Genomic DNA, 27,434 nt, shown 5'->3' on the forward strand with positions numbered 1-27,434 from the left:
CTCCGAGGCTCTTGGTCAACTATCAGATGCCAGGTAGGGGCTCAACAGAGGTGTCCATATCCTACAAAGGAGAACGGGGAGAACTGGGCAGAGATCTCGTGAGGGACCCTAAATTCCTGGGTTTTCAATTCCAGAAGCTTCAGTTGGTGGGGGTGAGGGGTTGCAGCCAGTGTAGATCCTCTCTCAGGCTGCCTGGGAGTGCTCTGTACCTCAACTCCTGAGTCCCAAATCCAGCTGGCGGGAACCCAGGCATCCGGTGGCCCCAGGAAGGCAAGGGGGAATCCCAGTTGGTCAGTCGCCAGAGGAGTTTCCTGTCTCTTTAGACCCCAAAGTCTCCTCCCTGAAGAAGTGAGGGAGACCCTACACACAGATACATGCTCCTTCCACCCTCCAGAGGTGATTCCTTTCCTCATTAGGAAATTCTCCGCTCCCTTTTTCCGACTCATTTTCCGAGCGTTTACGTTGTACATCTGGAAAGGGGAGGGGGGAGGAGTGGAGAGGAGGAGAAAGCTACGAGGAGGGGGAAGAGCCCAAACCCGCCCAGTCTGACCCAGTCCAGACAACCGGCCTCCAGCTGGGGCTGGGGAAAGGGGGGCGGAGAGGTGCGGCCCCCCACGCCCCTTCGGGGTGGGGGGCGCGGGCTCGGAGCTCCAAGGACCCAGGAATGCCCCCCCGCCAGCCCCCCAGCCGGCGGGGGGGAGGGCTCAGTCGGGAGTTTGGCAAACTCCTCCCCGCGTTGAGTCATTCGCCTCTGGGAGGTTTAGGAAGCGGCTCCGGGTCGGTGGCCCCAGGACAGGGAAGAGCGGGCGCTATGGGGAGCCGGACGCCAGGGTCCCCTCTCCACGTCGTGCAGCCGCGCTGGAGACCCCGGCGCCGACCTCCGCTGCCGCTATTGCTGCCGCTGCTGGTGCTGCTGCTGCCGCCGCCGCCGCGAGTCGGGGGCTTCAACTTAGACGCGGAGGCCCCAGCAGTGCTCTCCGGACCCCCGGGCTCCTTCTTCGGCTTCTCCGTGGAGTTTTACCGGCCGGGGACGGACGGGTGAGTGTGGCGGGCTGGCGGCGAGTTGGGGGAAAAGGTCTGGAGACTGGGGGCGCGGCTGGGGTCTGGAGGGGACCAGGACTGGAGTTTTGAGGGGCGGAGTTTGGAAGGACTTAGGGCTGGAGTTAGGGGCCCGCGCTGGAGTTGGGGGCCCGCGCTGGCGCAGGGAGTGGACCGTGGCCGGCGTGGAGGGGGCCTGAAGTTTGAGAGAGATCAGTGGGCAGAAGTGTGGAGTGGGGAGACAACACGAAGCTGGAAGCCGGAGAAGTCTGGGCAGGGGTCTTGGGGCCAAGGGAGAGCAGAGCGCGTAAATGGAGAGAGCCGAGGGTCCCCGGCTGCGTTCGAGGGCTGCCGGGACTGGAGGTGGGAGGGGGCGCGGAGACCGGGAAGGACTTTGAGGGGCCCTGGAAGACCTAGGGACCCAAGTGGACCATCGTGCAGAGAGAGAACAGGTCGGGGTATAATGAGCTGTGCGTAAAAAGGGGGAGTCCGAGATTGAGAGAGCTGGAAGGTTAAATGGGGGCCAGCTTCACCCTCCCCTCCCCCCTCAACGCAGATTGGGGAAAGACCTAGGACTGGGGACGGCCACTCCCTCCCCTTCCCCTCGATTTTCTACTCCACCCTCCACCCCAATCTCTGTTCAGTTGAGGGGGATTGAGAACTTGGAGGGAGTCCCAGGACCCTGACACTGGGGGCGCCAGGCTGGGGGTCAGGCTCAGCCAAGGGCGGGTACTCGGATGTGTCGGGAGGGGTGTGTGTGCGCGCGTGAAGGGGGTGGGCAGTTTCCCTCTTCCTCTAGCTCTTGGGAGGAAGAGAAAAGCTGATTTCCTGTAGCTTGTCGGCTAGAGCTGAACGAAGACCAGGGCTTCTGGGGCTGAGGTCGGAAGCTGGGGAGACTCCAGCTCGCTGGGCTGAAAAACTCAGGGAAAGGGCGACTGAGAAAAGGACACCTAGGAACTGGGAATTCGCAATCAAAAAAGAAAAAAATCCTCATTCCCAACTCAGCAGGGTGACAAGCAGACCTGGGTGCCTGGAAAATGAGGTACCCGGAAAATGCGGCTGAAGGAAAACGGAGCTAGAGCAGAGGCGACATTAGAGGAAGGATACTGGTTTAAATGTGAGGAGTGGGAGTAAGAGGGGCTGGGCCAGGGACCCCAGGCCAGATACCTGATCATCCACAGTGACCAGAGCAATCTTCTTTCTCTTAAATCTCTGAGCTTTGAGCTTCCCACTGTCCCTCCCCCAGGAATCTCAGGATTTGATAGGACTTCTATCAGAGGTGAGCTGTTTTCACACATGGAATACAGTTAACGGATCTCTACTCATTTTCTTTAATTTTTGGAAAAAAGAGGTTAATCTAGCTAATTCTGTTAGGGAGGGGAGGGCAAGTCTCTCCTTTGTCTGGAAGTCTTGGGGATGGGAAAAAGAAAGATGTTTAGGCCCCAGCTGTTGGTTCTGGACTATTCAAGGTCCCCACCCAACCCCCACCCCACCCCACTGGCCTCTTGCCCAAACCCCGTTGCATCACCCTGGCCTGGAGCCTCTGCCAGGCCCAGCCTCCCCAAAGCCCCCTCAAACTTCTTACCACAACCCTGATGGAGTAGAGAAAGGGGAGGGGAGGAATGGAGGTCTCTTCCCCGAAATCAAGGTATTCAGTTGTCTGGCTTTTAACCTTCCTCTTACCTCCCACCTAACAAGAGTGTCATTTCCCTTTTAAAACACTTCTCTAGAACATCTGGACTTTCACATGTGCACTCCTGGTCCCCTAGGTGTCTATCTGGCCCTTGGTCTGAGCCTACAGTCCCTAAAGCCATCTTCTAAAATAAGACCCAGCTTTCTCATCCTTTCCCTCTCCCCTTCTGCTCATCTTCCCTCCCAAGAGAACCCAGGTGTCCAGCTTGCACCCCTCCCCCTCTCATTTTCTCTTTACAGTCCTCTCTTAGAATAGGACTTAGAACATTCTGCCTCCTCCATGACCTCCCACCAGAGCTGGGATAAACAGCCCCTCACCTGTGGCCATTGCCTGAGAGGGGGAGGGTCGCAGTATTCTTGGCCTGTCCTGCATCACTTCTCATGATGAACACTGGAGCAGCACCAAGGGAAAGAGCTGATCACCAGAGAGGTTACCTGGTTAGGGAAAGGCAAAGCTTTAAGAACCAGCAGGGCTGGAGGGAATCTGGCCCCACCACTCACTGGTTTTTTGTTCTGAGGACTTAATGAGAGAGTATATATGAAAGTCACCTAGTCAATTAAAAAAAAAAAAAACTCATTGCTGTCAAGTTGATTCCACCCATAGCAAAACCCCCCGCCATTGAGTTTCCGAGACAGTATCTCTACAGAAGTAGATTGCCCAATTGTCCTTCCAAGGAATGGCTGGTGGGTTTGAACTGCCAGCCTTCTGGTTAGCAGTCAAGTGCCTTAGGTACTACGCCACCAGAGCTCTTTACCTAGTCAATAGAGGGTACACAATATATGCAAGGCATGGTTTTTATGGAGTAGCTGTTTTCTATTTCTGGGTCTCTCCTCCCTGCCTACTTAGTTCTTTGTCTTAAGTTTTTCCCCATTTCTGACTTGCTTTTACTGCTTGCATATAATACTGATGGTAAAACTAGTCCCTCACATTCCTGTTATGCTTGCTTGCATATCTATTTTTCCACTGGGTCGTTATAAAAATCCTTGCATTTGACAGAACAAGTATTATTGCCCCATTTTATATATATACAAACTGAGGCTTTAGGAGTTACAGAAATTTCAAACTAGAAGTTACTTTAGGGACCATTCAAGGGCAACTCGTCATTTTATGGCTTTAGAATCCCAGGCCTGGAGAGAGGATATGACTTGGCCTGGGATCCAATCTGGAAGGGTGGATCAGCCTCAGCCCAGATCCTTAATCTCTGCTGGTACAGCCAAGCAGAGGCAATTCTTCCTCCAGCAGCCAAGCATACCCCCTTTTGAGTGCACAGGGGGACGCAGAACCAGATGCCCTCCCTCATCTGGCCTGTCCAGGGCAGCTATGGGACCTGGAGCCAGGCCCTGGTCCACGTACAGTTTCCCACCCCCCGACCTTGTCAGGCCAACAGAGTCAAACAGTAACCGTGTATTGAACGGGAACTTGGTTAATCAGAAGCCTGGCTGAGGAGATAGTGGAAAGGAGAGGAGAGGATGGGATAAACCAACAATGAGTTATACCAGAACACTAGCCTAGGAATCGGGATTCTTGGTTTCTGATTTTTATTTTGGGGTGGATCCTCAATGGCCATAGAAATGTTACCTAACCTCTCTCCGAGACTTAGTTTTCTCGTCTTTAAAATGAGGGCATGAAGCTAGGTCAGTAGTTTTTAAACTTTTTCTTAAGCAGCAAAATTTTTTCTTAAAGATTTTTTGCTTTATTTTATAAAAATTCAAATGATATAAAAAGGAATACAGTGAAGCAGAATCTTTTTTAAAAAATTATATCTTAAGGCATTCTAAATAAACAGGCAAAAAAAGGTTGTTCTAAAAGAAGGTAGGAAGGGATGTCAGGAGCACTCTGGCTCCCCTTATTCCACAAGGCAGTGCTAAGGCATCTACAAGAAGGTCAAAACCAGTAGATGCTCTCTACTGTGCCTTCCAGCTATGGTCTCCAAAGATCAACTCTAGGATTACAGGGTTCTGTGGCTTCAAAATAAAGTACAGCAATTATTTCTCCTCTTGGACTCGGTATTTGAGGAGTTTATCTGCCAAATTGCATTGAGTAAGGAATAATTAATTCCGTATTCCATTTTTTATTAACCAAAAACATCTATAGCTGCCAATCAGCGCTTCTGACCAGCATGAGATAACCAGGTTCCCCATATGAGCTGATATAATTCCAGCCAAAAGCAAATACACTTGAGGTTTTAGTTAGCCTAGGCCCCCTTATCAGGTAAATGCATGATTTCCGTTAGGCTTTCTGAAATAGAGACAATAGCCTGAGGACTCTCCCGTTACCTTCTTGGATCCCTATGAGGGCCCAAATGCTGCAGGGTTTGGGAAGCAGAAATTAGGAATGGGAGAATAAGGACAAGCTCTCTTTCATGATATTCTTGGCACATGGTATTCTTGGTACAAGGTGCCTCACTTGGCACCTTGGGGAGAACATTGTTTATTGGATTAACCTGGGAAACTGGGATGAAAGGGCCACTTAATGCTCAGGAATAAGTTATGGCTGGTGGTCAGGGAAAGGGAGCCCTGGTGGCTCTGTTGTTAAGCCCTTGCCCACTAACTGAAAGGTCAGCAGTTCAAACCCACCAGCTACTTTGTGGGAGAAAGATGTGCAAGTGTACAGCCTTGGAAACCCTATGAGGGAGCTCTACTCTATCCTGTAGGATCACTATGAGTCAGAATCTAGAGCAATGGGTTTGGTTTTTTGGTTTTTGTTGATTAAGGGCAGATCTGAATCTATGCCCCTGCCTGCATGCCAGCTCTTCTGAACCTTCACATAGCCAGAATGGATATGCCCTGGGACTGTGGCCTTCTGGGCTCTATGAACTTTGTAAGGCCTGTCTCTCACCTTCACCCCTACCAAACTCCAAGCTTCATCCTCTGGCCATCCTAGGAGTTCTCAGGCCCGGCTCCTCCCCCAGAGCCAAGGGAATGTTGGCAAAATTGGAAGTGGGAGCAGGATCCCTTGGCCCCAGCTCTGTGCTCTCCAGGAAATAGAATGTCCCAGCTCCAGGATAGTTTGAGATAATTTGTTCAACTCCTTTCAGGAAAGGGTTTTACCATAGTCCACGCTGACCTAATGCCTAAACCAGAACTCCTGACTCCTGCTCCACAGCTCTTTTCACTGCTTTCTGTTACCACAGCTACTCAAGTCCAATTCAGGTCAGTGGCCCTTCCTGCTGTCTGGAGCCTGAAGGCACCAGCCAAGCTTTCTGGGAGCTATTCTAAGTGGGAGTGTACCAGTCATTCCTCACTCATCCCCTAGACAGTGCAACCTCTCCTCCCCTCCCCCCCCCAACCTCACCTACTGAAGTCTGGCATCTGACTAGGTCACTGTGCCTTTGGAGTAACCAGCTCCTACCCCCACAACGGGATGTAATGGCTAAGTGAGAGAGGTGGGGCCCAGTGGGTGGGAGACAAATGGAGAAGTGAGAGATTGGAAAATGACAGGAAGCCACAGGCAGTAAACATTTCCTGTCCCCAGGGTAGCTGAGGGTGGCACACCCCCCCCCATCACTCCAGGAACTCTCCTCTCCTGGCCACCCCCATCTTTATTCCCCCTGAACTCTGCCTTCACCCTCCTCCATCCCCTGACCCTCATAAACCCCTTCTCACTCCCCACTTTAGTCGCCTTGGACCTGCTCTCTCAGATACTTCCACTCCTATTCCTGCTGGGGTCCGATCCACAACCAATGGCACAGGACCAGGCAGCGTTTCATTCTGTTGTGCATGGGGTTACCATGAGTTAGGCAACTAACAACAATAACAACATTCTTCCTGGACCCACCCCTTTCATCCCTCCCCCACTCAGTGTACTTAGTTCTGTTTGAAGATACTTTCAGGTTTCAGGGCCTCTATGGCATCTCTCTTTCCTAGTGAGAGAGATTGAGGAAGATACCCAAAGAGAAGAGAAAGGGTAGATATTGGGAATGTTAAAAGCTGAAAGAGGATGGAAATCATTAGAGACGGAGAAACCCAAGATCTGAGATGAGGGGGTGGGGAAAAAGAGAACCCAAAAACTGAAAACAAGAAAGCAAGTAGTCATAGGGGCAGAGGGGTAGAGAAATTGAGAAGCAGATCCAGAGGCAGACACAGGAGGAGAGCAGAGACCAAGGCTGGCAGGACACTGGCCCAGGTCTGGGTCAAATTACCCAGCTGCCAGATGTAGTCCTCATGGGAGACTCAGAAGGAGAAAGCCAAGAAGGTGAGAGCTGTGTGGAGGCGCTGGAGACAAGGGGCCTAGGAATGGTAACAGACAGATTGCTCAAGATCTTAGCTATGACCATCCCATTATATAGGACCTCATCAGAGGCAACCTTTCCTCCTCACCTCAGGGAAAACTAAGGCACCATGTCTGGAACTAAGACACCACTAGAGCAGATCTGGACTCAGACTCCTGAGGATGATTTGTGAAAGAAGCTGAGACAAAGACCAAACCAGGATGGGGAGGTCCAAACCAGGCCCTTGGAGTGAGGGCAGGCCAACGTCCAGGGGAATGGCCTTTTTTCACCAGTCCTCTTGCTCCTCTCTCCACTTCTGCTGCCTGATTTCCAAGACTCACATTTTCCCCCTACACGCCCCAGGGCTGGGCAGCTGGGCGCTGGGTCTTGGCCCAGGGAAGGGCTTTGGCTTCGTATCAGAAACAGCAGGCTAGGTGAGAGGACCCTGGAATTCCCAAGGCTGTGTATCTCATCTAGGGAGGGACATGTCCCAGGAGAGGAAGAAACTGGCCTTCCCCTGCAGGAAAATAGACTCTAGTTTTCCTTCCCTTTAATGACAGAGGAAGATAGAAGAGAAAGGGGCTGAGGAGGGGAGGGGGAGTGTTAGTGACAGCAGCACATGGGGACCGCCTGACTCCAGCCTGTGCCTCTGGCATCTGTGGCATCTTCCGAGATATAAATACAACCCAGGGGGCATCTACCCCACCCCCCAGCCAGTCCTGGCCCAGCAGGCCTAGATCTGGAGAGCTGGGAGCAGCCTCGAACTGCCTCTCCTTTTCCGTCCACAGGGTCAGCGTGCTGGTGGGAGCACCCAAAGCTAACACTAGCCAACCCGGAGTGCTGCAAGGCGGTGCTGTCTACCTCTGCCCCTGGGGCACCAGGGCCTCACAATGTACCCCCATCGAATTTGACAGCAAAGGTAACCAAACCAATCACCTTGGTAGACAGGGAAGGGTCAGAGAGAGACTAGGGGACCAGACTGCAGCTTGGGGGTGGGACTTGGGTGTGGTTGGAGCTAGGGGTGGAGCCTGCTCAGTTCCAGTGGCCACGTGCCCTCCTAGCCCTCTGGTTCTCTAGCTCTCTATATTGGCTCCCCATGGCACTCACACCATGTTACCAGTTCAGCCCAGCCCAAGGAGGGCGGGCATGATTCAGAAACATGTGGCTCTCATTTCCCCTGATTCACCCACAACTCAGGGAGGCCAGAGCAGCAAGACAGACAAAGACAGAAAGAGTCAGACAGACCATTCAATTCATTTCACTAAGCCCTGAGTAAGTAATAGTACATGCCAGGCACTGTGCTGGATGCTGCAAGGGATTTAAAGATGATTAAGCCACCGCTCTTAAGGAGTTCATGGTCTGGAGTAGATGCAAAGTAGATAGGAGGGAGACAGGCTAGAGATGAATAATAACAGCTAACCCTTATAGGGCACTTGCTCTGTGCCAGACACTGTTGTAAACACTTTACATATATTAATTCACTTAATCCTTTCAACAACCCTGTGAGGTATTATTATCTCCATTCTATAGGTGAGGAAACAGAGAGGTCAAGTAACTTGTCCAAAATCACACAGCTCCAAAATGGTGGAGCTAGGATGTGAATTCAGGCAGTCCGGCTCCAGAGATAAAGATAGGTGTAGGGACAAAAGGGAAGAAATAGGGAGAGATGTGAAAGATGGAGATGATGGGGTAGGGGTGAAATGGGGGTCTTGAAATAGATTAATTTTAAAAAAGCCTGAAAGACAGATGAGAATCAGAAGAATAAGAAAGGCTGTCATATGGAAGGTACAGATTGGGCTTGGAAAGAGACAGGAGAAAGTGAGAGGGATATAAGTTACAGAGATCCCAAAAATGTCAAGAAAAGGGATGGAGAGAGATGGTGTTAGAGATACACATAAGAACAGAGAAGCGCAGCCAGGTTACCTTCTTGAGAAATAGCCAGCCATCTCCACCAGCTCCATACTTCTCTTTACCATGAGCATTCTTGTCCCAGCTAGGTGAGAAGGCAGGGGATTCAAGGGAGGTAACTGTGGAAGCACCAGGTTCTGTGTGTGTAGGGGAGGGGTGAGTCAGGCTTTGCAAAGCGATCCTTCCCTACTTGTGTCTCCATGTCCCTCATGACTGAGTCATGGGGTCTCAGGGCTTGGAAACACTTGGTGTCCTTAGGCTGAGGGTGGGGTTCCATACTAGGGAAGACGGTGGGGGCTTCTCTGCTGCCCATGGGGCTGTGGGCCCAGCTTGACTCCCCTCTTGCACTTTCCCAAGGCTCTCGAATCCTGGAGTCATCACTATCCAGCCCAGAGGGAGAGGAGCCTGTAGAGTACAAGTCCTTGCAGTGGTTTGGGGCAACAGTTCGAGCCCATGGCTCCTCCATCTTGGTGAGAGGGCGGGGGGGTTCAGTGGTATGGTGGCTAGGGGATGGGCAGTGGTTTGAAGGGCCAGGTAACCCTGCAGCCCCTCCCCTCTGGCACCCCCAGGCCTGTGCTCCAATGTACAGCTGGCGCACAGAGAAGGACCCACAGAGCGATCCCGTGGGTACCTGCTACCTCTCCACAAACAACTTCACCCGAATTCTGGAGTATGCACCTTGCCGCTCAGGTAGGGGCAAGAAGGGACCTGTGCCCCACATCTGCCTTCTCTACTTGCAGGTCTTCATAGGCTCAGGGCAGACACCTGCCGTCAGCCTTTATGCTCACTCTCCTGTCTAAAGAGGCCCTTTCTCTGGCTCCCTCTCCTTTCTCCTTCCCCATGCTCTCCCCTTTGTCCTGCATAACTGAGGTCTCTATACGCCCATCCTCATCACCTTCTCCCCTCACAGATTTCAGCTTGGCAGCAGGACAGGGTTACTGCCAAGGAGGTTTCAGTGCTGAGTTCACCAAGGTAAGAGGATGTCCTGCAAGGGAAGTGGCTGGTAGACAGAGGACATAGGGAGATGAAGACCATAAGTTGGACTCACCTTCTTCCCCCCACAGACTGGGCGTGTGGTACTGGGTGGACCAGGAAGCTATTTTTGGCAAGGTAATCCCTCCCTATGCCATCCTTTTACCCCCTGCATGTAGCCTTCCATCCCCACTGCCAGCCTGAAATTACCACTCCTTCCTTTGCTTCCTCAGCCCCCACTCCAGTTCTACTTTGTTCTTCTTGAGATTTACATGTCCTCTTCTGCCATCCTCTACTCATTTCCTTTGCCTTAAACCCGATTGCTGAAATCCTAAGTATTTAGCCCCCAGTACCCTCTCTGGTAGCATAGTGGCTAAGACACTTGCCTGCTAACCAGACGGCTGGCGGTTCAAACCCACCAGCCACTCCTCGGAAGGAAGGTTGGGCAATCCTACTTCTGTAGTGATACTGCCTCGGAAACCCAAGGAGGGGTCGCTATGAGTCAGGTTTGACTCGACGGCACATAACAACAACAACAACAACAACCCTCTCTGGGGCCTCCCCCCAATCCATCCCCTCCTCATGCCCTCCTTCAGGCCAGATCCTGTCAGCCACCCAGGAGCAGATTGCAGAATCCTACTACCCCGAGTACCTGATCAACCTGGTTCAGGGGCAGCTACAGACTCGCCAGGCCAGTTCCATCTATGATGATAGCTACCTGGGTGAGCAAGCAAGTGGGGAGGGACTGGCATGGGGGGATTCTCAACTGCAGTCGCCACTCACCCCCTTGCCTCCCTTCTCCCACTGTCATGCTTGTCTTGTGTAGGCTGATGATGAGGGCCCAGTAGGGGTGGGGAGGGGATTAGGGGATGGGCCAGGACAAAGAGGTCTCTGAAGCAAGGAACCTAACATCTACCTACTTTGCCCCCCAGGATACTCAGTGGCTGTGGGTGAATTCAGTGGTGATGACACAGAAGGTGAGTATGTCCCCAGGCTGGGGCCAAGGGAGGGGAAGCTGGAGACCCGGGAATGGAAAGCACAGGAACTGAGATACCTACCACAGCTGTCTGACTCCTTTTTCATCACCCTCAGCCACAACTTTCTCCTCTCTTTGCAGACTTTGTTGCTGGTGTGCCCAAAGGGAACCTCACTTATGGCTATGTAAGATCCAGCCTGACACCCTACTCTCTCCCCTCCCCTGGCTAATCACAACCTTGCATGGCAGTTTGTGAAGCTTCAAAAGATAAATCAGAACATGGGCTCCGGAGTCAGACATGGGTTCAAGTTCTGGGTACCAACTCTGGTTGAGCTATTCTGTTATACTCTGCTTCGTTCCATAAAAGACTTTATGCCTGCTTAACCTCTCTCGGCCTCATTCTCCTCTGTATAACGGCATAATAATAGTTCTGACCTCACAACGCTCTTGTAAGGCTGAAATGACATAATGCATGTGAAAGTACCGAGAGAATTGTTAGGCAGTCTACAACTAGTAACAGTTATTATTAGACCATGTCACCTGCTTTTAAAAGGATACAGATAAGAATGCCATGGAAGTTCATTTAATTAACAACATTTATTAAGGCAAAGTAAGAGATAAGAAGATGAATCAGACAACATACTTCATCTCATAAAGTGCTTCTAATTAAGTATGTAAGATAAGACACACACACATATATAATTATAATCTAATTAGAGCTACTATTTATGAGCCCTCAATGCATCAGGCATTGCGTATTCATGGTTTCTATTCTGTATAACAAGCCTATGGGGTAGATATTACTGTTCACATTTTACACAAGAGAAAACTAAGGCTCTAAGAGACCAAGGACATCACTTAAGATCACCTGGTTAGTAGGTAGCTGGATAAAGATTTAAAACCAGGTCTGTCTCACTGCAAAGTCAGCACTCTCTCTGCACTATGATAAATTGCAGAAAAGTGATGAAAGTGATATAGCAGTTTAGGGGAAGGAATAACCACCTCTGTATGGATGGGATGGATCAGAAAAAGTTCTATAAAGAGAAATGAGAAGTAAGAGCATTCGACAAAACTATGAGGAAAGGCATGGAAGAAAAGGAAAAAACAAAAAATTCAGGCCAGCTTAGCAGACTGATAGGCTGATTGAAGATGAGGGAAATAAGGAGAGGTGAGTAGAAACAGATAGGTCCAGGCCAGATGCTCCAGGGCCTTGGAGGCCCACCCAGAAGTTGTGACTTTGTGCAGTGGGCATTGGAACCACCATGGGTTTCCAGGCCTGAGATAGCCATCCTAGCTCTGCCCTAGGGCAGTTAGTCAGTCTGGCTGCCATGGGAGGATGGGTGTTTAGGGGGAGGGGAACCCACCATGGTAGGACTGGCTAGAAGGCTAGCTAGTGGTCCAAAGAGAGGGTTCCCACCGGAGTAACATCACTGAGTGGGGAAGAGAACAGAGATTCTGGAGACTTGGCAGGGGCTATGGGGACAGTTGCTAAGGGGACACGTAGGGTAGACATGAGTGTTTGTGTGTTGGAGGGGCACTGGAGGATGAAAAATGACTTAAGTTTGAATATGTTGGGTTTGAGGCCCCTGGGTGCAATCAGTCCTTCAGCTAGTAATTATCGAGTGTCCTTTACTTGCCAAGCACGACTTTAGGCTTGGCAAAGAACAAAACCAAGTCCCTGCCCTGGTAGATCTTTACATTCTAGTGAGTAGAGACACATGACAGATAAGTATGAAATGTGTCAGTAGTTGTTAACTGATAGGGAGAAAAACAGGTAAGCAAGCTTGGGTGGAGCTACCCGACAGAGAGATAGGAATGGGAGGGCAAAGCTCAGGAAGGAGTCAGGGACAAGTGATTTGTGTTTCCAAGGAATGCCTATCTCTGGGTGTCTTGTACCCATTTTCTCACCATCCATGGGATGGTCTGGGAGTCCAGGACCAATGGGCCTGTCTCTTTATCCCCTAGGTCACCATCCTTAATGGCTCAGATATTCAATCCCTCTACAACTTCTCTGGCGAACAGGTGAGAACCCTCCCTAGTTTGGCCCTCTGACAACTAAACCCCAGCCTGACCCAACACCCTCAGCCCAACTTCCCAACCTCCTAGGAGTCTCTGAACTTCCCCTCATAGTGCCTTTTGCTCCAGTTTCTTTACTTTCAAGTTCTGACTCAATGCTGTCCCTTTATCCTCCACAGATGGCCTCCTACTTTGGCTATGCAGTGGCTGCCACGGACACCAATGGGGACGGGTAAGTAGTGGGTATTGGAGGGGCAGATCACATGCCCTTCCCAGGTCCAGGAGGGAAGAGTAGGGGTGGGGCAGAAAATGCAAGGAAAGTTTTTTCTCCAGGACTTTTCTCTGGGTTCCCCTTGCTCAGAGACAAGGAGAGGGCTGAAAGCTAAAGACCCAAACATCTCAGGTCTTCTGATTTGTGTGGGAGGGAATTTGGGGTCCAAAATGCGCAGAATTTTCTGGCACTAAGATTAGGGGATTGGTGGCAAGGCAAGCTATCTGGATACCTCTGTTTTGCCCTCACTCCCAGACTAGACGACCTGCTGGTGGGAGCGCCCCTGCTCATGGAGCGGACAGCTGATGGGCGAGCCCAGGAGGTGGGCAGGGTCTATGTGTACCTGCAGCACCCAGCTGGCATGGAGCCCACACCCACCCTTACCCTCACTGGCTATGACGAGTTTGGCCGATTTGGCAGCTCCTTGACCCCCCTAGGGGACCTGGACCAGGATGGCTACAATGGTAAACACTCTGAGCTCAGGAAGCTGAGGAGGAGTCAGGGCCAGAGTCAGAGGGATTTGGGGGGAGCATGGCTGTCACTTAAGACCTTCAGTGACTTGCCAAGGAGGTGTGTAGATTTTAATTCCAACGTCTGGGTCTTTGGGATTGACAGAAGGGAAAAAATAGGGTCTTGGGGGAGTGGTGGTAGAGATTGGATTCCTGGATTCCTGCTGACTGCTGTGCCTGTGCCTTGCAGATGTGGCCATTGGAGCCCCCTTTGGTGGGGAGACCCAGCAAGGAGTGGTGTTTATATTCCCTGGGGGCTCACTGGGGCTGGGTTCTAAGCCCTCCCAAGTTCTGCTGCCCCTGTGGGCACCTGGCCACACTCCGGACTTCTTTGGCTCTGCTCTGAGAGGAGGCCGAGACCTGGATGGCAACGGATACCCTGGTGAGTTATGCCTAAGGCCCCTTGCACATTAGATTCCCTGGTCACAGACCCTACACCCTCCCTCTCTGCCCCTTTTCCAGCCTTTCCATCTGGGTACAGTTTTAGACTAAGGCCACCAGGTGGTGCTGTCCCCTCACTTCCGCCTCCTTAAGCGATGGAACTAGAGATCTATCCTTAGAGGGAGGTAGGAAGGATCCTAAATTAGGGCTTGCTGTCAGGGATGATTTCTTGACTTCTTGCAGATCTGATCGTGGGGTCCTTTGGTGTGGACAAGGCTGTGGTATACAGGTATGAACTCGGGGCAGCCTGGGACAAGTGCAGTTGGGGAATTTCTCAATAAGGCTTAGGTTAGATTTCAGTGCAGAGGACCCTGGGGTGCTGGGGCTTGAGCACCAGGTTCCTGTGCCCAGGTCACAGGGAGTCTCAGATCTACCCCACATCCACACTCTCTGCAGGGGCCGCCCCATCGTGTCTGCCAGTGCCTCCCTCACCATCTTCCCTGCCATGTTCAACCCAGAGGAGCGCAGCTGCAATTTGGAAGGGAACCCTGTAGCCTGGTGAGCTGGCATCCAAGAGATTGTAGAGACCCAAGTCTGGGATACTTCTGTGCCTGAGGGTGGGTGGGGAACCAGATCTGTCTTAAAAAAGCAATGAATGGGAATATCCTTGTATGGGTGTGGCTGCGAGGTAGGTGGAGGATCGGATGACTGTTGGACTCACCAGCTTTCCTCTTGGTCTTTCTCCAGCATCAACCTTAGCTTTTGCCTCAATGCTTCTGGAAAACATGTCCCTGACTCCATTGGTAAGGGAGGCTGCCTGGGTCTCTCAGGGACTGGTACAGGGAATGGAGGAGCTAGGAGCCTGGGCACTTCCCTTCTCCAGCCTCTCAAGAAGGAGAGGTTAGTGTCCTAGCACTTGTCCCACTGCAGGCTTCACAGTGGAGCTCCAGTTGGACTGGCAGAAGCAGAAGGGGGGAGTGCGGCGGGCACTGTTCCTGGCCTCCCAACAGGCGACCCTGACCCAGACACTGCTCATCCAGAATGGGGCTCAGGAAGACTGCAGAGAGATGAAGATCTACCTCCGGGTACGGTCCTGTCCACAGTGTGTGAGGGCTGCCCCGGGGAGGGTGGCCACATTCCAAGCAAGGCCTTGGGACTCTCATGGGACTGGGGAAGGGGCCCCTCTGTCAGAGGGTCTAGGAACAGGTTGCCAGGGCCCCCGATGCAATGAGAGTGGTCAGGTTTGGACTCCTGGATTCTTTTGGACCTGAGAGGACAGAGGGAGGTATGAGAGGCTGAGTAGCTAGGCCATCAAGTCCCAGCATCCCCTGACTCTGTGAATCCTCTCCCCTGGCTCCAGAATGAGTCAGAATTCCGAGACAAACTCTCTCCAATTCACATCGCCCTCACCTTCTCCCTGGACCCCCAAGCCCCTGTGGACAGCCATGGCCTCCAGCCTGTCCTACATTACCAGAGCAAGAGCCGGATAGAGGACAAGGTAAAGACAGGGATGGGTACCTGGGGGTGAGACCCTGGAGAACAGACCTATAGTCCAGGAGGGGGTCTAAACTCCCCTTCTGAAGGCCGCTCTGCTCCCCAGGCTCAGATCTTACTGGACTGTGGAGAGGACAACATCTGTGTGCCTGACCTACAGCTGGAAGTGTTTGGGTGAGTGTGGGCTGACATCAAGCAAGGGGTTCCATATGCTAGCATCTCCTAGCAGGACAGGTGGGCCTGGAAGCAGAACCCCTGAGTCTTGACACCTGAAAAAGTAGAGACCAGCCTACTCTACCTACTACTCTAGCTGTGTGATCTTGGGAAGTTATTTCCCTGTGCTTCAGTGTCTTCACCTGTATAATAGGAATGATGGCATCTATTTCTCTGACTTTTAAGAAAAATTAAATGAAATCTACATGAAGCATCTGGCTTACTGCCTACCATAGAGTGGGAACTCAGTAAATGGTGTCTGTTTTTACTTACTTTATTGTTATGGCCCATTATCCTGGTTTGGGGATTAACTCTTCGTGCCCCTTATCCTATGTGACCTCTGAAACACCCCTTCCAGTGAGCAGAACCACATTTACCTGGGTGACAAGAACTCCCTGAACCTAACTTTCCATGCCCAAAATGTGGGTGAGGGCGGCGCCTATGAAGCTGAGCTTCGTGTCACGGCCCCTCCAGAGGCTGAGTACTCAGGACTCGTCAGACACCCAGGGGTAAGAGGGGACTCTCTGGCAGGTCTTGGAAAAGCCAAAGGAGACCTTGCCAGAGGGGACATCAAAACTTTATCTGCACCCACCCCACCTCCAGAACTTCTCCAGCCTGAGCTGTGACTACTTTGCTGTGAACCAGAGCCGCCTGCTAGTGTGTGACCTGGGCAACCCCATGAAGGCAGGAGCCAGTGTAAGTCTGGGGGAGAAAGGGAGGAAGCTGAAGGGGGAGAGGGCCTGAGTGAAGGGCCAGTCCAGAACGTAACTGTGGGGTAGGGGAGGAGGGTTGGAACCTGGGGTAAGGCAGGCACCCAATCTAACAGCCATCCCTCCCTATCCTGCAGCTCTGGGGTGGCCTTCGTTTCACAGTCCCTCATCTCCGGGACACCAAGAAAACCGTCCAGTTTGACTTCCAGATCCTCAGGTAGGAAGTGGGTGGCGCCAGCCTGGAGCTGAGTAAAGGGTGGCGGTCTGGACTGAGGGAAGGCCGGCAGGGGTGCAGCCTGTTGCTGGGTGCAATTCTGGCTCCTCTGGGCTCCCGCCTCACTGCCTCCATCCCACAGCAAGAATCTCAACAACTCCCAGAGTGACGTGGTGTCCTTCCGGCTCTCCGTGGAGGCACAGGCACAGGTCTCCCTTAACGGGTCAGTACCAGGGCCAAATGGGCTCCATCTGGGAGGGAGAGAGACTTCTAGGGAAGGAAGCATGTGAGTCCTTTCTACTCTCCTCTGAATCGCCCTCCTCCTTAGTGTCTCCAAGCCTGAGGCAGTACTGTTCCCAGTGAGCGACTGGCACCCCCAAGACCAGCCTCAGGAGGAGGGGGACGTGGGCCCTGCTGTCCACCACGTCTACGAGGTGAGGAGGGAGAGAGGCAGGGAAGAGTGGATTTGGGGCAGATGAGAGGGCCCAGAGGAGAGAATGGTATGAATGACTGGGGAGGAGCTAGTCTGAGTGACAGATGACTGGGGCCAGAGGGAGGGGTGAGAGGCCGAGGAGAGAGCAGCTGGTGAGTGATTTGCAAAGGCAGGGGGCGGGGACAGTGAGGAAATCAGCCAGTGGTGTTTGAAAGGAAAGACAGAGCCTCTGCCCGCAGTATTAGCTGGAGAGTACTTCTGTGCCATTAATTCCCCGTCTCTCCTGAGATAGCCTCCCAGCAGGGTATAGTGGGGCTAAAGTGACCCAGGGTTTCCACAGGGCAGAATCCCTCCCTTCTTGCACCTGATGGTTGTGGCTCTTCCCCTCCTCAGCTCATCAACCTGGGCCCCAGCTCCATTAGCCAGGGCACACTGGAGCTCAGCTGCCCTCTGGCCCTGGAAGGTCAGAGGCTATTCTACGTGACCAAAGTTACAGGACTCAGCAATTGCACCACCAATCAACCCCTCAACCCACAGGGCTTGGAGGTGAGGGGCCTGGAGACTTGCATGGGTGGGCTGAAGGAATTGGAAAAGGTGCCTGGTACCTGGAAGAGCCAGTGAAGATGTGCCTAAAGCTATGACTGGGGTCACTGAAAAGGTCAGAAGGCCCACAGACACCTGGAGGCTCTGGGAGGGAAGAAGCCTTTTTTGTCCACTGTATTTCTGTCTTTTTGCCTGGGATACCCATTCTTTATTTCTTGCCCTAGCGTACTTGTGGGGCCCAGCTCTGTGTCACTTCTCTAGGAGGCCGTCAGACCTGCCCCCCTGGACTGCAATGTCTGTTTGTTAGTTTATATACTCATTAACAGTGTCTAATTAAATGAATGCCTATGCTGAGCACTGTCATAGGCTAAGGAAATACCGCACTGAATAAAACCAGCCAAGTCCCCACTCTCATGGAGCTTACATTCTAGTGGGAGGAGATAAACAGTAAAAAATTATAGAAATTAACTGGTAGTGAAAAATGATGAACATGTAGTGTTGATATGCTGAGGGGGACTAGGGGTAGTTTAAATTGAGTGACCAGAGAAAACCTCTTGAGGAGGTACAAGTTGAACTGAGGCCTGAAAGACAAGGATGAGCTTACCTGTGAAGTCTCAGGGAGGAGCATTCCAAGAAGGGGGGGAATAGCCAGTGCAAAGGCCCTGAGGCAGGAACAAGGGCCTCATGATTTTTATATACACATCTCCATGCTCTCTTTCCTTGTAAACTCCAGGAACAATGTTTATTCATTGCCATATTTCAATGCTGAGCTAGTGCCTTGCACACAGGAGGTGATGTGTTGGATAAATTGATGGGTAAAAGAATAGGTTGAAGGCTGAAGGTGATCTGAAACCCAGGGGCAGGCTACATAGAAGCTGTAATGAGGTAGGAGAGGCTGCTGACCACCTCTTTTCTCTTGCAGTTGGATCCTGAGAGTTCCCAGCACCACCAACTGCAAAGAAGGGAGGCTCCAGGTCGAAGCCCTGCCTCCTTGGGGCCTCAGATTCTCGTAAGTTGTCTTAGATTGAGGTCTGCACTCAGGCATTAAGTACATAATTGGGTTCTCAGAGCCTCCAGAAGACCAGAACCCCACGTGCAACTCTCCCTTTTCTTCCCAGAAATGCCCAGAGGCCGAGTGTTTCAGGCTGCGCTGTGAGTTAGGGCCACTGCACCGGCAAGAGAGCCGAAGTCTGCAACTTCATTTCCGAGTCTGGGCCAAGACATTCCTGCAGGTGAGGGATGCTTACCTCATCCCTGACACCAGACCTTTGGCCCAGATTGGGCTGACTTTCAATCCCTTTTCCCACTGTGGGACTTCCCCTTTAGTGAATGGGACCCAGGCATTCTAGCCATCCCTCACCCTTGTGTGTAGATGGGGTTGTGTGTCCTTGGTGCCACCTAATGGCTACACTGGGAGTGACCGCTTCCCTTTCCTGGCCCATCCAAAGTAAACCCCGGAATTGGAGGGACAGTGTGAAATGATAGAAAAAGAGAGCGATGGAAGAAGATGAGTCTGCAGTGGAAAGGCAAGCAGACATAGAAATAGTAAGAGCAGCTATTTACCGAATGCATACATACTATGGGCCAGGCATCATCCTGAGTGCTTAACCCACATTAATAATTTAAAAACAAAAAATTATTGAACATACACTCTTCTAATTATGCATTAGTTAGAATTATTCAATTACATATTATTATCTCATATAAAGTACACAGAGAGAGATTCAGAGGGAATTAATCAAAAATAGGGAAAATGAAAACCTGAGCCAGTCCATGGGGAGCCCTATGTCCTCTAGATTCCAAGAGGAGCTGCCCCTGACTGCCTTGTCCCCCATTCATAGCAAGAGCACCAGCCATTTAGCCTGCAGTGTGAAGCTGTGTATGAAGCCCTGAAGATGCCCTACCGAATCCTGCCTCAGCAGCTGCCCCGAAAGGAACTTCAAGTGAGTCCTGGGCTCAGAGTACTGGGCTTGGCACCAGAGCTGTGGGGCGGGGTAGGAAGGGACCCTGATATTGTAATAAATATTTATTGAGCATCTGCTATGTGCCAGGCACCATGCTAGGTGCTGGAGATACAATGGTAAGCAAGATCAACATTGTGTCTTCCCTCCTGGAGTTCCTGGTCTAAAGAACAATGACAACAGTGTGACAAGTGCCAGTATGCTTATGGGAGCACATCATAGGGGCAACTGAATTCAGTCCTGCAGGATCAGGGAAGGCTTCCTGGAAGAAGTGTTGTTTAAGCTGAGACCTGAAGAATAGATAGGAACTAACCAGGGTAATGAGTCAGGAAAAGAATGTTCTGAGAAGAAGGTATAACAGATGTGAAAGTCCAAAAGTAAGAGATGATATTGCACATTTTAGGAACTGAAAGTGTTACGTTCAAAACACTGTTAGCCAAAAGCAGGAGGTGGGAGGGGGGTCTAGGTCCAATGGCAAGTGTAGGTGGGAAGAACTTCTGGGTTTTCAGTGACCTCACTACACTTACTCCCTAGGTGGCTACAGCTGTGCAGTGGACCAAGGCAGAGGGCAGCCACAGAGTTCCATTGTGGATCATTATTCTAGCCATCCTCATTGGCCTCCTGCTCCTAGGGCTGCTCATCTATGTCCTCTACAAGGTTAGTCATGCCCTGTCCTTGACTTGGCCACACTTTAATCAGGCTCTGCACTTAACTCAGCACAGCCCCACATATCCACCTCCAGACCATCTCTCCGGCCACAAGGCCCCACCTCTTTCCTGGCTACATGCATCCCATCAGGACCCTGCCTATAAGATCCCACGTTTCATTCTACATCCCCTTGCCTCAAGCCAGTAAATGTTCCATACTTTCAAAAACAAAGTAACCTACCAATGGCAAATATGTGACATATGCCTAAACCCAAGGCATCCTTCACTAGCTTAGAAGTGACTTCAGAATCTTCAAGGGGCAGCCACAAGTAGACAGTCAAAACTAGCCCTTGAGTTCAAAGCTATTTGTCACTCTTGGCACTGGGAAAAGACCCTCCCTCCATACCAAACCACCCCCAACTTTAGGCCTCTGGGCCCATTGGGCCCTGTCAGAGAAGTAGTCTTGGCAGCCTGAATTAAGGCCACTTTTGCAGGGTAGAAAGGCTAGAGCCACTAGAGTCCTTCTTATTCCCTTTTGGGATAAGAGTTATAGAGAAATGGGAGCCAGGGTAGCTAAACTCTCTTTCCTCTCCTCTGTATTAGCTTGGATTCTTCAAACGCTCCCTCCCATACGGCACCGCCATGGAAAAAGCTCAACTCAAGCCTCCAGCCACCTCTGATGCCTGATCCCAGAATCCTAAACCTGAAGGCCCAGTCCTCCCCTGTCCCCTAGTCTGCTGACATGGAGGGGGCTGGGTACTTCCTAAAGGTGCTGAGGGCCAGGGAGAAGCTCCTTCCCCCAGCCCAGAGACATACTTGAAGGGCCAGAGTTGGGGGGGCAAGGAGCTAGGGACGCCCCCCCATGCACTGTGAAGGACCCTCGTTTACACATGCCCTCCTCATAGATGGGGGAACTCAGATCCAGGGACAGAGGCCTCAGCGTCCCTGCAGCCTTTGCATTTTGGAGAGAGAATTCTCTAAAAACAACTTGGAACCATAACTGGGGAATCCAGTCTCAGTTCTCTGGGCTTGACATGCCACCAGGACTTCCTATCCAGGCCCCAACCTGCAAAGCTCTGCCCTTGGCCTTGCCAGAGACCCAGAGGAAGCCCCACCTGAGAACCTGAAACCTGGGAATAAGACCTGGCAACTCCAGAGAGTCTCCATCCTGGTGGGCCAACAAAGAACACTAACCATGGATGGTGCCCAGGACCAGCTCAGGGCTGATCCCAAACAAGGATTGATGCTGGCCCAGAACCCAGCTCCAGGGGGAACCACAACTCAGATGGGACCAGATCTAGCCTGTGTCCTGGGACTGATCCAGGACCCTGACTCACAACCTAACCAGGCAGATCCAGGACTACATTTGGGCCTGCACTAGACCTGGCCCTGGACATGCAGTCCACCCAATTCAGGAGAAGTCAGGAATTGCCCAGGACCCTGAAGGGGCCAGAATGGCAACAGATCTGGAACCTCAGCCTGGCCAGACGCAGGCCCTCCAAGCCCCCCCCCCAGAGAAAGGGGAGCCCATTGTCCTGGGCTCACGGGATTTGGGTTCTGCCCACCAGCTGCACTGATGCTGCCTCTCCCTTCCCTGCCCAGCCTTCCCCTCACCATGGCTCCTGGACACCCAAGACTTATTTAAACTCTGTTGCAAGTGCAATAAACCCGGCCTGGGGGTCCCCACTGACCAGAGCTGGAATCTGTGTCCCTACTCTTTCCAAATCTATTCTGCAATCAGATGGTTTGGTGAGAAGGAAATGCCTGTTTCTCACAGCTTCTTTCCACTAGGAGCAAGGAATATGAGCCCTAAGAACTGGGAAAGAGATGATGGAAGAGGAGATAGAAGGACTTGCTTCCTCTGCCCCTCACCCAACCCCCACCAGGTCTGGTCCCCAACACCCCCAAGGGGGAAGAGAAAGGAATCCCTGTTCTCTGGGTTTGAGGATCAGAGAAGGCAAAGGGAAAGGTCTGAGTTGGGAGTTCATCTGGTCTTTCCTAAATCAGAATAATTTAGGAGGAGGCTGGTGGTGACCCAAGAAATCAATTGCAAGAAAAAGTTGTGGAACTACCATATTTTTGCATATAATGTGCACACACATACAACATGAATATCATGCATAGGAAACTAATGTGCAAGGGGGCTGTGCAGTTTGCAACAAACTATAGCATGTGTGTTATTTGTGTGGAAAAATATGGTAAATTAAAGAAAACCAGTTAGGTTTTTGTTTTATTTGTTTTGGTTTAATGCTACCAATAATCCTGTGAAGTAGGCACTATTAATTCCATTTACACAAGGAGAAACTGAGGTCCAGAGAGTTTATGTAACTTACCTAAGGTCACATGGTAAGTGGCAGAGTCAAACCCAGCCTTGTCGAATCGTGAAAGCCTTCATTCTTAACCAACATGCCATTGGGTTCAAGCCTTTGAAGACAAACCATGCAGTGGGGTAGCCTTTAGGGTCCAGTCTCCTAGAGACCCGTCCTAAAGTACTGCAAGAGGGAGCACATGGGTGCTGACATTCTCATAGGGTAGGAGGCAGATGTCCTCGCCATTGCCATATCAGAATTCAGCCACAAGGGGGAAGCATAGCCACAAATTATGGGGCTTTTGGGAAGGGGTGTGAGGTCCACTTCACCCTTTTCCCCCTTCATCAGGGCTATTCTTCTCAATTCAGGCTCCTGCTTAGCAGTGCCTGCATCACCCGAAAATTTCCCTCTTGGGTGACCAAGCTTGCTCCACACCCAACCCTGTGACTTCTCAATAATTCTGTACCTCAGGAACTTCTTCCAGAACTCATAAATGAAGAGGGACTGATAGGTAGAAAAAGACATGATGAGGCAAAGAGCCACCCAGAGCTGCCAAGATGGCTATTGTGGCATAACAGGGCAGCTGGAATTCTCCAAAAGGAGTTCTCTCTCTTAGGGGGAAGGCTGAGGGTGACAGCAGACAAACTCCAGGGTCCAGATCTGAGCTTTCTTTCACGCTGTGAGGAGGAGAAAATGAGGAGAGGAAGTGAGCTGCGGGGTATTGGGCTGGTGTCATAGGTGTGTCTCTGTGTGCTGCCTGTACCTGTGAGTCTCAGAGTGTGACAAGTTCTCTCCCAAGGATACACAATACAAAGAAGGAATTCTTTGTTGAGAAATGCTGCAGCTATAATCTAGTTCCTGCTTCTTTGGTCCTGAGCTGAGATTAGTCCTGTCTATGTTTCCTCTCCCAAATCTCCCAGCACATAGTGTGTCTCTTGCAAAGTGATCCAATGGAACACAGGTGAGGGACCTAGGAGGCCTGAGTACTATCTTTGTATTTGGAGATGGGGAGGAGGAGGGAGGGAGGGCCCAGGAAGAGAACAGAGCAGGTGGGGGGTGCAGGGAGGGGGAAGGGGCTCAGGAGAGGCAGCTGGCAGGCGGGAAGCTGATCTGGGGGGTCTCAAGTTTCTTGACATCAATTAGAGCAGCCGGCCTGGGCTCATTAGTAGCCCGGGGTGCAGGGCTCATCAATAATTAATTCACCCCACACACTGCCCCCCTCAGCTGCCTGCAAGGTCACCCCACCCTCCAGCCAGCTGCCTCTCCTTGGTAAGCTAAGCAACCCCTCTTCTGAGACTCCTATCTCAGGGCCCCTGAGGACATTGTAGGAGGATGGACAAAGGGCCAAGGGCAAAAGGGTCCCTATCACTGATCAACCATGTCTGATGCTGACCCTTGTTTTGCCTTGGGGTCCACCCAATGAGAAGAGGAAAGGGGGACTAGGTGGGGGAGAGATAGCAGGGTGTGGGGTTTTATGATACTGGATTTGAACTTCCTGGTGGTAGGTGGGATCTGGAGGAAGAGAAGCTCCTCTGATGAGCCCAGAGACCCCACATCCTTTCCTAAAGGCAGATTTGAGCAGAAAAGCCACAGCCCCTGGGATCTCTGAGTTTCTGGATCAGACAGACCATTGGCACCCCCAGCATCCTCTTGCCCTTGAACCAGAGCCGGCCTGACAGGTACAAAAACAGATCTTTCCTTCACACCAGATCAATAGGGTAAGGACAAGAGGTTGCTGGGGACCAGAAACAGGAACTTGACCCTTTTTGTGCCTTAATTAGCCATCCATCTAGTCCCATCTTCCAGAACCCAGGCATGTCAGTCCCCAGTCCTCTTCCCCTTCCTAGACTGTTCCTAGACTCCAGTTCTGCCACCCTTCCACCGACCTCTTCCTATCTCCACCCTCCCCAAACCTCATGTGTTCTAGTTTCCAGATACAATCCCTTCCCCTCTGGCTGCTTGGCATTCTGGGAAATCTGCCTGCTGCCCTCTTGGGGCGGGTCCCAACAGGTCCCAGGCTGAAGGAGTGGCATCTTTTCCAGACACCTCACAGGTAGACTCCCACACTCCAGCCTCATGTTGGGGTCCCATTTGCCCTTCAGTCAAGTCCTGTTAGCCCTAACACACATCCAAATGTCCTGTACTTTCTTTCCCTGACATTCTTCTCGCCCATATATCTCGTCCTGCATTCTCTACCCCACCAGCCTACCAGACAGACCCCAACTTCTCACCAGACAGACCCCTCCATGCAGCAGTCCTCTGCAATCCAAGCTCACCTTTGTGGGGAATGCCAAGGGTTTAGACCATGAGTGGCTGCACCCTCTCCTCAACCAGGTCATCTCTACAAGGTTGTTCCTCAGTTCTCATCTTCTGTCATCTTCCTAATAATCTCAGTTGCAAGCCATTTTCACCTCCTCAAGCCCATTGACTGCAGACTTTTCACTCAGCCCTTGCCTAAGGACCCAGGCATTCAGATTCCAGCACCAGAAATCAACCTAGGAACCATCTTCAGCGCCTCTTTTCACCTCTGATACCCAGCCCCCAGGCATTCTGCTCTTTAGCCAGAGACACAAACTAGGATCTCCACCCCCCACCATTTCCAGGGTAGTCAAGGGTCCCACCCAATCCAGGGACCATCCTTCCCCCAGAGTACTGACTGAGGCATTCCCCAATCCCATATCAGCCTAGGACCAGACTTCCCACCTTCAGACTCAGCCCTTTGGAACCCCGGCATCTTAGTTTCCAGCTTCTTTCATCACCTCCTACCGGCTTCTAGATGTCTTGTTTCCCCCAGCCCTGACTGCAGTGACACAGTTAATCCAGGAGACCCAAGGGCACCAAGTAGAAGGGGCAGAAGGAGCAGGCGGGAGTCAGAAGCCGCCAGGACGCCCCCTCCTGGAGCCCTCGGTGCCCAGGTCCCCTCCTCCTCCCGTCTTCACCTGCTGCGGGCCCCGCCCCCGCTCCGCCTGGGCCGGCCTCTGCTCCTCCCCCGACTCCTCCCCCCGTACCCCCAGCCCAGCCAGAACGGCCCCCGGGACAGAGCGACGCGGAACCCCGGGCGCCTGGGTCCCCAGCATGATCCTCGGTGAGTGGGCTCTGCGGCTCCAGGCTCCAGGCTCCTGGGTCCCTCTCAATGGGTCACCCCCCAACCTCCCGCACCGCGGTGACTGCGGCCGCCCGTCACCGACCGGTTCCCCCTCCCCCTTCATCTGGCTCCACATCTGGGGTCCCCGAGTCCCCTCTTCCCCAAGCTGCCGCTTCTCCCGGCCTAGGGAGTGGTGAAGGGGCAAGCAGACCGGAGTGAGACCCCCGCCCCATAATCAGAGTATTGCATATTCATGAGGTTCATGAATATTATATGAAGTCTACGAGAAGCTAGGGGAAGGGGCTGGCCGGTGGAGTTGGGGGAAAGGATCTGGCCTGTCCTTTCCCCACCCTCAGCTTAAACACTCCGACCTCCTTCTGGGCCCTGGATAAGAGGGAAAGGAGGAAGTGGGGGCGGTGGGGGAGATGATGGGTGTAGCTTCGAGGTGTTTGTAGTGGGAGGTGGGAACCTGACGGTTGAAGATAAGGGGCCTGGGGAGAAGAGGGGGTGGGAAACTGTCCATCCAGGGCCCTTGCGGCTCAGATCCTGCCTCCGCAGCCATCCTGCCCCAACACGCCAGGACCTGCCCTCTCCCTCCCTGCTGTGGCTGCCTGGGCCCTTCCTCCCTGTCTTTCCTTCTCCTTGGCCCCCCTGCCTTGGGCCGGGGGCGCTGGGGGAAGGAGGGGCGTCAGGGAGAGTAAGGATGGGGGAGGGGAACTCCTGCTGGGCTCCGACAGCCCGTCAGCCACAACCACCCCATCCTCATGACCTACATTGGGAAGGGAGCCCTGGGGGTGGGGGAGGAGAGGGCCTAGCTGTGCGCTGTACTCCGCATCAGCTCGGGCTGCAGGCCTGTGCCCTACGACCCGACTCCACAATAGTCTACAGGCTCACTCTGACCTCTGCCCTCCGCCCTGGCTAGGCCGGTTCCTGGACCCTGTTTATGGTGGGAGCCCCCCTACCTGGCCCAGACACCTGTGGTCTCCCCACCTTCTACTAGGGACACCTGGCTCCAAGCTAGTGCCTGAGGGCTTGATTGGCTCCTTCCCTCATCCCTCTGCTGAGTCCCTGTGCTATTTGTCATCTTCTTTCTCTATTCAGCTCCTTTTATTTTTCTTTTCTTTCATTTGACCCTCATCAGTTGACATCCCACTAGAAGTGTCTCTCCCCTTCTGCTTTCCCCCATCCATCTCTTTCTTTTTCCCCCTCTCCTTGCTCTCACCACTTTGTATCTCACTTCCCTTCACCAGGCATTCAAACTTGTCAATTAAATGAATGAATGAGGGAGAGAATGAAGAGAGGAGTGATTTGCTGCCTTCTCCTTCCCAAGAGTATCTCTAGCAGGAAAAAAATATATACCCACCCTACAGTGACCCCCACCAGCACACCTTAGACTCAGGCCCTCAGAGCACAGGCTCCACATTCCTCCAACCTGTGTGATCCCTACTTCCTGGCTCCACCCTGGGCATGGGGCCCCACCCTGGGCACAAAGCCCCAAAGGCAGTGTCATACTTGCCCAGAACTGTATGCGCTGCACATCCCCTAGTCAGTAGGCCCTGAACAGGACGACAGTGACCTGCTCAAGCCAACTGAAGGCCCCAGCTGCAAGCTGAATACCTGGATCCAAATTCTCTGAAATTGGACACCCACCACCAATTGGAGCCGTACCATATCTCTCTGGAGGACATTGTGATTAAACCCTCTCCCACTTGTACTAACCCCAAGGAGCTCTGGTAACATAGTGCCTAAGGCATCTGACTGCTAATCAGAAGGTTGGTGGTTCAAACCCACCACTCTGCAGAAGCAAGACTGGGTAATTTATTCTGTAAAGCTCTGGATTTCCTACTTCAT

The 27,434-nt window shown here is 52.2% G+C and overlaps 1 protein-coding gene across 1 annotated transcript; it reads left to right on the top strand.

Moving 5' to 3' along the window:
* Positions 1 to 664: 664 nt before the first annotated feature.
* ITGA5 (integrin subunit alpha 5) lies at positions 665 to 20,876 on the top strand. Its single transcript, XM_007949466.2, has 30 exons — positions 665 to 1,038; positions 7,730 to 7,860; positions 9,207 to 9,319; positions 9,419 to 9,539; positions 9,760 to 9,821; positions 9,914 to 9,959; positions 10,418 to 10,543; positions 10,754 to 10,798; positions 10,939 to 10,982; positions 12,763 to 12,819; positions 12,993 to 13,045; positions 13,340 to 13,548; positions 13,784 to 13,975; positions 14,218 to 14,263; positions 14,431 to 14,532; positions 14,722 to 14,777; positions 14,905 to 15,059; positions 15,335 to 15,472; positions 15,575 to 15,642; positions 16,040 to 16,190; positions 16,285 to 16,377; positions 16,529 to 16,608; positions 16,748 to 16,828; positions 16,934 to 17,039; positions 17,432 to 17,584; positions 18,504 to 18,590; positions 18,700 to 18,813; positions 19,423 to 19,524; positions 20,077 to 20,199; positions 20,793 to 20,876. The coding sequence occupies exons 1-30, from the start codon at positions 665 to 667 to the stop codon at positions 20,874 to 20,876; spliced, it is 3,312 nt and encodes a 1,103-aa protein (XP_007947657.1).
* Positions 20,877 to 27,434: the final 6,558 nt, after the last annotated feature.

This window comes from Orycteropus afer, unplaced genomic scaffold (assembly GCF_000298275.1).
Source record: "Orycteropus afer afer isolate SDZICR_OR568_19922 unplaced genomic scaffold, OryAfe1.0 scaffold00247, whole genome shotgun sequence".
NCBI classification, from domain to species: domain Eukaryota; kingdom Metazoa; phylum Chordata; class Mammalia; order Tubulidentata; family Orycteropodidae; genus Orycteropus; species Orycteropus afer.

Excerpts from the sequence above, each read along its gene's own strand:
- ITGA5 (XM_007949466.2), top strand. The coding sequence starts at position 665 with ATGCCCCCCCGCCAGCCCCCCAGCCGGCGGGGGGGAGGGCTCAGTCGG. Across the intron at positions 17,040-17,431 it reads CTGTCCACCACGTCTACGAG|CTCATCAACCTGGGCCCCAG; the intron begins GTGAGGAGGGAG and ends TCCCCTCCTCAG. Across the intron at positions 20,200-20,792 it reads TCATCTATGTCCTCTACAAG|CTTGGATTCTTCAAACGCTC; the intron begins GTTAGTCATGCC and ends CCTCTGTATTAG.